At 38.8% G+C, this 10,040-nt stretch overlaps 1 protein-coding gene across 2 annotated transcripts; it reads right to left on the reverse strand.

The window, feature by feature from the left end:
- Positions 1–194: 194 nt before the first annotated feature.
- On the reverse strand, positions 195–9,760 carry LOC137728040 (CLIP-associated protein). Of its 2 annotated transcripts, none has more exons than XM_068466917.2 (21): positions 9,075–9,760; positions 7,975–8,130; positions 7,805–7,867; positions 7,648–7,716; positions 7,324–7,477; positions 6,652–6,813; positions 6,223–6,320; positions 5,678–5,752; positions 5,505–5,573; positions 5,314–5,399; positions 5,104–5,221; positions 4,908–5,006; positions 4,478–4,826; positions 2,508–4,309; positions 2,148–2,249; positions 1,537–1,641; positions 1,380–1,454; positions 1,233–1,301; positions 1,015–1,083; positions 771–872; positions 195–651 (listed from the first exon to the last, which is right to left on the reverse strand). In XM_068466917.2, exons 1-21 carry the CDS (start codon positions 9,405–9,407, stop codon positions 490–492), a joined length of 4,317 nt encoding a protein of 1,438 aa, XP_068323018.2. In that variant the 5' UTR covers positions 9,408–9,760; the 3' UTR covers positions 195–489. The 2 variants fall into 2 exon arrangements, with proteins under 2 accessions (XP_068323018.2, XP_068323019.2); XM_068466918.2 differs by having other exon boundaries at positions 2,508–4,225; positions 9,075–9,719.
- Between the last annotated feature and the right edge of the window lie 280 nt (positions 9,761–10,040).

The raw sequence follows: 10,040 nt of genomic DNA on the forward strand, positions 1-10,040 counted from the left end.
TTTGTAAACCCTGGCCCTCTACTACAATGGTAAAAAAAAGTATTGTCATTACACCACGGCATGAGTTTGAATAGCATCAGCTCCCTAATCTAACATATAATGTAATGATTATTTTGGAACGCCAATAATACCACCGACCCATACCAAAAATGGCCAAACAGAGAACCAAAAATTTACAGAGCTCGTTCCATAAATGAATGGTAATTCCAAAACCTTTTGCTTTTATATATATATAAACGCTGTTTGGGAAATTTCGATTACAATACGTGCGCTGTGACACTAATTGCTTCCCACAAATTGCACTCTTCAGTTCTACCTCCAAACCAGACAAACACGAGAATACGAAAGAATAAGAACATACAGGCATGTGAAGATAACAAAATTACAAAAAATTTGGTGTCAAAATGCATTCACACAATATACAAAAATACACAACACGATGAATGACACAACACCGGAAACCCAGAATTCCTGCCTAAACAAACTGCGCTAATCATGGTTGGTGTCAATTGACGTGGCCGTCCTGGCCTGTGAAATTCTGTTGGCGTAAATAGTCACCAGCCGTAACTGCATGCTGTTGAGTCCCTCCAGGTATGGCAAGAATGCTTTTCCGAGCATGATGTATATATCGACTAAACAGAAGACAACAGTCTGTACAACATAAAATGAAAAAAATTCAGTCACCGGCACCAGATGACTATATGCTCAACATAATTGACTCCCACGGGCCAATGTGTAGTTTAAGGGATCAGACAAATAGTAACCATTACCTTGCGAACGTCAGCACTCTGGTTTCCAAACGCTTCGAAAAGTGCAGGCAAAAATGATGGCAACTGCGCCATCAGTTCCTCTTGTGAAAGCCGGCCCACAAGCTGAAGAATGGAACATAAGAGCCTTAGCAAGATAGTTCATAAAAACTACACATGAAATGGCGTGATGCAAAATAACTCCTAAACTAGAATTTAATGTGTGCAATCAATAGTACAAGCTAATACAGCTCCGGAAGCGTAATACCTTTGTCAAACAGTTGATGCAAGTAACAAGAGTTTTCTCATCTTCAGTTACCAACAGAGGGACAATAACCTGCAGCATCGACAACTGAATGTTAAACAGTACTCGCAACAAAGTACAGGGGAAATAAGCCAAACATAACTCAAAGGTTTCTGATCTTTTAATTTATTTTTCACTTCTAAACAACTGGATTAGTAGGGAGCTGGATCGTAAGTACGTACGCTTAGACATCTGAATGGATCATACTGGGCTAAAACGATACTCAAGCAGTGCTCGGATTCATTTGAAACCTGACAGGAATATTGTATAGTTTGAGCCATCAAAACAGTGTAAGTCCAGAATAAAATAATTAATGCAACAAAATTTACCTTGGGAACGACATCCTTCGTAACATGAAGCAGCTTCTCAATTACGATCTCAACAGAATCTTCCATTGCATCTTTCTGGAAACAAATGAAAGCAACATCAGGAATACAAGCTAAACAATTTCCAGGCAATATGTATCCAAAAAAATAAACAACAAACCTGGTTCTTAAGCATTTCAACAATCAAGGACAGAGAGAGTTCCCGAATCGAGGACTCAAAATCATCCAACACCTCAAGTATAACAGTCAAAATCTGATTGAAGTACTGCACATGCACCACAGAACAATCATTAATATACGATTGAGTAATTACATTACAGAATTCTAGTTTTATACCCACAAAAATGTGTATATGTAGTTTGTTTCTCTAGTGCAATAAAAAATGTGTTTCCTCATCCATTTGACTTCACTGTGCAGTCAACAGAATCAACATTGAAATCCATACGTCTACGTATCAACTATTAAGCCAATTCTCAATGCTACTAAGATCCTGAAAGCTAACACCATTTTAAAGTTACAAAATTTATGATGAGATTTACAAGCATTCTACAAATGAAAGAAAGGTAAAACAATAAAAATATGGATACGTTGTAACATTCTCCATGTCTCCTTTGATCAATAACCAAACAATTGTCCACTCCTCATTTTCTAATTTATTCAAGCATTCTCTTCCTGTTTTCTTATCTTCATAGAAATGTTCAAATAATTTTTGAAAACTTTACACATACGTTAAAAAGACAGAAAATGTGTCACGTGCCAGGGCTAACAAACCTTGGTCCAAACAGAGTGGTCATTAGCTATGGAAGCATCAATTAATTGTTGAAGTGCACCACGTTTGCTTGCTGTAGGGCTTTCCTCACTTCCATTGCCAATCTATACACACATTCAATTAACAGAAAAGAAATAACATGACATTAAAACTCCATAAATTGTAAAAGTACACATCAATATATTTTTCTTCACAACAGTTGCCTGTTTAGAGAAGTAGATTACTGGTGCAATTATCCAAAAAAAAAAGAAATTCATCACGATAATAAAAGCCTAGAAAAGTAAAAAGTTCTATAACAAAACGCTGATAATAAACTTACTCTCTTAAGGAAAAATTTGAGCTTATTAAGCCAAAGAACTCACCAGATGAAGTATTTGAGGAATGCTGGGACCTGATTCTGGTGCAGAATTAACCTTCACAGCTGTAAGTGTATAATGATTAGGGTCCAAGTCGGTGGGAGCTTCACTATCATGCCCAATAGTCTCAGCAACCCCTAAATGGTCCAAGCACATAAGACCATTAACGTCCAGGCAAGAAGTAGACAAGCCTTCTAAATTTACTCTACCATCAACTTTATCCACTGGGCTAGTCCAGGAGCCCAAGTTCTGACTCACGGAATTCATAGTGTAAGACATATCTTTGGATTTTGAATTGAGAACATCAATGTTGGAACCAGTCTCAAAATTCTGATACAAGTTCTCCCGTGTGTCATCAGAAGCTGCTTGGCCAACAGAGCCGGTGACCATGGCTGATTCTTGGGTTGAACTCCACTTCCTGCCACCGTCACTATCAACTGAACCAGCAGAATACCTCCCAAAGAAGTGACTTTTCTTTGAGGCGCTAACATATCCTTCTTCAGAAGATGTTCCAACTACATCAGATGGATCATAAGACTTGAGACGCTGTCGCTCTTTCTTATTTTGCAAGAAGTTCATAAGGTCCACTTCAATCCGAGGAGTGTACTGTTTCAGGGCCCTTCTCAAAGAATTTTGCTCTTCAACTGACAAACTAAGAATAAAATTCAAGACAGCTACTGAATCAAAGTGAGAGTAAACAGATATTATGCACGTAATGGCTGCCTCCTTTAGTTTAGTATTTTTCTCATGGGCCAATGGCGCCAACTTAGAAAGCCATAATTTAAGGATGCCACTATTACCAGAACCTTCAGGATTCAGTGAATGCTTGTTAAAAGAACTAATGGAAAACTCAATAACAGCTAGTTTGGCCTTTGGTGATCGCTGTTCATCTAATGAACGGAGCAAAGCAGGCAAGAGGGAATCTACACTGTACGTTTTGCTAACAATATCTAACGTTGTCGAACACGGCTGCCTAACTAACTCCTTTGGGTCAATTAACCGTGAGAAAACATGGGGTAGGATCCTTTCCATGTAACTTTCAAAGGGCTTACGGCAAGATGGAATAATATCTGCTAGTGTTGAAAGTGCTGCCTGAGCAACTTTATGGTGGGGATCATCCAAGTGTTGGAAAAACAACTTCATTACTTTCTCAAAATTCTGAATCACTTCTTGAATTCCCCTTGGGCCTTGCTGCAGCAAAGATCGTAGATAATTAAATGCAGCAACCCTAGCATTCCAGTCAGACGATGGACTCAGTCCCTCACTCAGAGCATCATTTAGAGATGCGGGACCTTCTACATAACTTGACATTTCCCTGAGTGAGAGTTGGCTCTCATCAAAACTTCTCCTCCTGCCTGCGGACATCCTTCCAGTCACATTCTTTCTTAAGAGTGGCCTTTGAAAATTCGGCACATGATTGTTATGTGAATCCCTAAAGTTCCCATCTCTGTGAGACGTGTCATAATGCCTATCGATTTGAGAGTTCATAAACCGTCTAGCCTCCCTAGTGTCATTGTTCTCTTCGATCGAACCTCTTTCTTGAGTTCTCTCAGAAGCTCTCCTCATTGCGTATGAAGAAACAGTTGGCACAGCTTCTGCTGATAGATTACTGCGATATGACGATTTACCAGAATCTTTGGAGGCTTGAATTTGTGTAATGATATCGGACAAAACCAATCCACCATTGCGGCCACTACTTTTATGGATACTTGAGGTGGTTGAATCTGCCATTAAAGAGTTTGAGAGATGATTAGAAGCTGGGGCAGCAGCAGGGAATGGTGGATCACGAGATGATGGAGGGTCAACTCCTGCACTAGGGGCAAAAAGAGAACAATTTAGCCGCTCACAACGGAATCAAATTTGCTAAATTGAGCAGCTAGTTCATTCCCATAACTATCTAATGACTCCATATGCTGAAATTTACAAGTTATATTCCAATAAAAGAAAAATAATATATAGGCAAAGTCATTAGGTACCTAGATCCAGGCTTGATGACTGGAGAGTTGAATTATGTTTCTCAGACAAATCCAAACCTCTAAGCATGCTTTCAATTGCACTGACCTTCTGTTTGCTTGCATGCAACACACTTTCCAGACTACGTTCAGTACCTTTACCAAGTGACTTAGCTTGCGACAGAAGTAGTCCCGATGAGATAGAATTGCCAGATGATAAACTTGAACTTTTATCCATTGCAACAATAGCCGAAGTTCCATATCCAGGCAAATTTGAGGCAGCAGAAGGCTGCGGAGTATGTGACACACCCCTATCACGAACAGAAGGAGAACCATGACGCCTATGTATTCCCCCATCCTCTTCATTGATTAACTGTGCACAATTTTAAAAATTAAACAATGACTCCCCATAAAATAGAATGCAATCCTCCTTGCAATAAAGAAAATGGCATACCCTTTGAATAACAGGATCAAATAGCGAAAATAACCGTCGTGAACGCTCTGGCCACGTTTTTGAGAACATTCTATAGCACATTCTTGCAGTTGATCGGACCTATATATACACAGGAAGTTCCACATATGAATCCTAATACATATGAAAACTCCAAACAAGTCAGAAAAAAAAATATAGGAATCCTTGATATGAATACCTCACTCATTGCATCGGCCACGCAACACCTTATTAGATCTTCATACAAATCCGCTGAGCGCTGTATTTCAGGTGCATCAGCCCAATACTCTAGTATCAACAGTGCATAATCACAGCATCTACAATACAAAATGTATTAATAAATGAAACAAAAAACAAATGCATAACTCATTGCATCTGCCTGTGTATGAATTGATCTCGAGAGTTATACCTTGCACGAAGTATTGCATTACGGTCACTCTTTGCACAATCAGCAATTCGTGGAAGCACGCGAGCAACTTTACAATTACGCAACATCTGATAAGGAAAAAGGATAAAGTGCCAAAATCCTGCTTTAAAAAATCATTTTCTTTTACTCAGAAACCAAAAAAAAGAGTAAAAGATCATTAGAGTTAGAATTACCGTTTTTATGCAGTTATCTGCAGACTCTGCAATTACAAGTACAGTAATCACAACCAGCTTGAAAAGAACCTGATTACCATATGATAAAATTAGTTAAAAAAAAAAAATTTGTCACTTGAGGAATTTTCTTCTGTCAATACTTGAGGATTGATTTTGGCAAAAAATGAACTTACTGGAATGAACATCTCCGCACATGCCTCAAAATCTCCTAATAACTCCTTTGACAAAAAGCATAACAGATGGCAAGCCTAACAAGAAGAAAAACTAATCAACAACCCCAAGGCACATGAACAAGCACAAAGCATTAAGAAGGTATGAACAGCTGCCCTTGACATTTGTACCACAATCTATGCAAGGTTTTCAAGAGCTAAATGTTTCTAATCCAAATATCTCACTGACAACTACAAAGAATAGCAAGAACTAACCAGTGTCTGCCTCCATTTTAAAACTTTGATATAACTGTTTTCGGTAGCGTTTTATTATAAATATTTGTTTCTTATAGGGGATTTTTTATTAAACATATTTTCTTGTGCTAACTAGCGAACATTTCCCACAAGTAATGAGCTAAAATATAAATTGAAACAGCAAACTGTTCACAACAGAAAGCTGCAGGTTACTAAAAATTTGATTGTGAACTAATCTCCTAAAAGGGGTTTCTGAAGCGCAAGAATAAATCCATAACCAGGCACATGAAAAATACAAGAATATATTAGCGCACCTGTTTCACTATGCTGGACCTTCGATCAGATAATTGTGTGCTCAGAGGCCCAACAAGTTGCTTCAGGAGTCCCCGGAAACATTGGTAGTCAGCAGCACCTACATGTATTTATTAACTCAAACTATTACAATCCAATAATCTTTTTGAAGCTACAGCCATTTCACAGCAATATTACTTGTAATAAATAAATTAAATTTCCATTCATCAAAAAATCAAAGTAGCTAAGAAAAGTGAGAAAAGAGGGAGCTTGAAGCAAATGATACAATACAAAAGAAATATAATGACCATACTGACACAACAATACAATGGTTTTATCTAACCAAAATAATTTATGACATGATAAAACATAAGTTGATTGATTATGCATGTCTGCCCGGGGCAGAGGGGCTAAGATCGGGAAGGAATTGCAAGAGAGTGGGGGAACCAAACCTCCATATACAAGTCCTTCAATTCTCTGCATTGCAGCAATGCGAATTGACCAGTCTTTCTCTGGTACAAGGGTAGAAGCAATTTTCTCAATTTCCCTTATTAGTTCCTTTTCTGAATAAACTTTAATGGGGTCTACGGATTTTTCAGAAGCATCAGTTTCCGCTGCATGGGACAGAAGAGAATAGCAATTCAACAGATATCAGTTATTCAACAATCTTAACAGTTCCACAGACGATGCAAAGAATATTTCAAGCATAGCTAAGACCATTTAAATAACTATATGCAGAAATTCTTTTAAAACTGAGAATAATACTGTCTAGGCCATTTTCTACAGTGCCAATATGTTTCAATAGTATCCAGTACCAACACATCATAGATATGAATTGGAATGTCAAAAATCTTCAATGCCAACCTATCTTAATCCCGTAACCAAAATTCAGATGGTGCTTCACCATATGGTATAAAGAAAATGAACTGGCTTTCGCAACTATAAATTAAGGCAATGAAGGAATGTCTGGGTCATGAAACTTTATAACAAAAGATTCTTCAAATTTTGCCAACATATTGTTTATACAAATGCACATATGTAAACTACAGTTAATTTATCACCGAATAAATCAGTCAGTACGTAATCTCTTGAACTTCCCAGAATTGAGGGCAAAGCATCCTAACCTCCAAAGAGAGACGCCTCCCTCGAGGAACTCTTGGCCTTTGGACTACTTTTCTTGTGGTTAAGGTTCACAGGCTTCGCTTCTACAGCACTAAGTCCATCTGACGAGCGAATCTTAGGTTCAATCCTCTCTAACCTCGCATTAATATCCTTCAGCTGCAGTTGCACATTGTTTAGAAAAATGAAACCCAAAGTGCAACCCACATCGTATGACATTCAGATTAGTTCGACAAAACTATGAAAAATGGTCATTGTACTTGGAAAAAAAAAATTAAAGGGGCAAAGAATTATAAGAAAGTAAACTGCATATTATCTTAGACTTTCACCATAGACATAGGAAGGTGGTGCCTCTGAAGTTCATCACGGAATTGAGGTCCTGCCTGTGTATACATCTCCTGGAAATAGAAAAGAAAGCATAAATAAGACTAATTGTCAGATGAAGGCCCTGCCTGCATATACATCCAATACTACTAAGTTACTAACCTCAATGCACGCTATAGCTGCATCCCTTACACCAGGGTTTGGATCACTTAACATCTGTAGAATCTAATTATAAAGAAACATTGAAAATTTTAGTTTTTTTGTTTCTCACAAGTATATGAACTGGTTAGGAAGAAAATGTATGTTTTGCTCATAAAATTCAACACACATACCGGAGGAAGTATAGTCCGCTGAAGTGGAAGTTCAGTTGATGCAAAAAGTCCAATTGCTGAGGTGACCGTTCGTGCAAACGCTTCTCGAACTCTCCAGCTTTTGTGCGCCCAGGCATAAGATCCTGCTCTTTCAACGATTATTGTCGGAGAAGAAACCTGCAGCAGAAAGAAAATGAGATTTGATCCTTTTTAATCCTTAAAAGAAACAATGATTTGAGATCAATCCAGGATACATAATGATATTTCAAAGAAATCAGATAAGGCGCTATTATGATCTCCAGTTCTCCACCGTCTGTACGCACACAAAGAAGGGGCTGTCAGGGGTACTAATTGCATTAAAAGCTAAAAAAATCTCCTCTCAAATTAGGCTAGGAAAACAAAAAAAACAGCAGAATGGTTCCGACTTTTTTTTTTTTTGGAAACTCAGCAGATATGATATACTGTATTGTGCATGTCTCGTGTAATTGTAGTTTTTTATTTTAAGACACAGACTGAAATAGTGAGCCATGCTAAAAATGTGCTGTGATTCGTATTGTAACATGATGAAATGACTTCCACTATCCAACATAACTGGTTCAACTTAAAGTGCACGGCTGCCGAATCAGGCAAATACTTATGTATACTGACAACCCATCTTATCATTTCTTCATGCTATTCAAAGAAACTTCAACTGCAAAGCGGTTCAACTATCTATACGATTCGGGTCACTGAGTCTGTTTATCTATGTGCCCCACAATAATTGAAAATCTGATAATGTCTAGATGGATTAGCAACAACCTGATTGGTCCCAATACGCAAAGTACAACAAACAACAGCCAGTACAAAATTGAGGTGTATCTATGCTAAGGTAAACCATACGGCACAGCAAAACACCTCCAAAAGTACTCAATTGGCCTCTAACTACATGCTAAAATCCACAAACTTTGTGGGGCAACAATTCCATGCACATTTTCAAGTGTAATTACCATGTTATCATCTTTTCAGAATCAATTTAAAAATTAGAAGCCTCAACGATTTCGCCACGAGTTTATTATTTCAATACATTTGAGAAATTAAGACAAAATGCAGAGGGCAAAAGAGGAAGAGAGTAAAAAGAATACCTCCATGAGAGTAAGCAGGAGCCTCCTAGCGGCGTCGCGGACGGGCTGTTTGCCATCGCCCAAACGCTCAACGACGGCGGGAACAAGCGCATTGAAATGGAGCTTGAGGTGGTCGCCGGAGAGCACAGCGGCGGAGGCGAGGGCCTGCAGAGCGCCCTGGGAGACTCTGAAGTTGTTGTCCTTGAGAAGATCCAAGCAGCAGTCGACGAGCGACGTCACCTCCGACGAAGTCAGGCTCTTTCTGGACGCTTCCAGAAGCTGATGCAGGCGCTCCACTCCCGCCATGCGCTCCTTGGTGTCCTTGGCACGCGCAAGCTCCAGCGCTTCCTCCATCGGAGAAATTTTAGGGTTCGATCTGGTGCGGTCGGGCTCAGATCTGGTGAATTAGGTGCTGAGTTAGGGCATAAGAGAGAGAGAGAGAGAGAGAGAGGAATGGGCGTTTGGAGTTGGTGGAGTGAGACAGTGAGTGACTGAAAGTGGAATGTAGAGAGAGAAAGTTAGAGAGAGAAAATGAGGAGAGAAATGCGGAGGAGGATGAGTATGTCTGAATTTACAGGGTCGTCTCTCTCTGTCACCCGAGCCTGAAGATTTTAGAGAGAGAAAGTTTTAGAGAGGGAGGGAGGGAGGGTAGTTTGGCTTTTTCGCTATGTTGGAACTGAAGGAGATGGAGAAACAAGCATGTGGTTGAGGGGTCGTTCGAGACTTTACCCCTGTTTTATAACTAATTTACCGAGTCTACCGCTGTTCTCTTACTTGTTTGTAGTTACTACAGTGAACTGTCACAGTCTCTGCATACTTAATTATTTTTTGCCTTAATTTATTGTTAATTAACAATTTTTTCACCTTTTGAAATAATTAACGATTTAACAACATTATACTATGCCGCAAAATTTTTTATTTTTATTTTTAAAATTGAAAGAGGGAGGAAAAGAGTAAAAAAGAATGTGAGAGTGGATAGAATTATGT

The sequence above is a fragment of the Pyrus communis genome, chromosome 10, assembly GCF_041283825.1.
Source record: "Pyrus communis isolate YQ-2024b chromosome 10, ASM4128382v1, whole genome shotgun sequence".
In the NCBI taxonomy this organism is placed as follows: Eukaryota; Viridiplantae; Streptophyta; class Magnoliopsida; order Rosales; family Rosaceae; genus Pyrus; species Pyrus communis.

What these genes read in the sequence shown, in the direction of transcription:
- LOC137728040 (XM_068466917.2), bottom strand. Translation starts at nt 9,407, where the DNA reads ATGGAGGAAGCGCTGGAGCTTGCGCGTGCCAAGGACACCAAGGAGCGC. An exon ending in ACCACCTTCCTATGTCTATG is followed by an intron (nt 7,478 to 7,647) that starts GTGAAAGTCTAA and finishes GTGCAACTGCAG; the next exon opens with CTGAAGGATATTAATGCGAG. An exon ending in ATCCATTCAGATGTCTAAGC is followed by an intron (nt 1,084 to 1,232) that starts GTACGTACTTAC and finishes TCGATGCTGCAG; the next exon opens with GTTATTGTCCCTCTGTTGGT.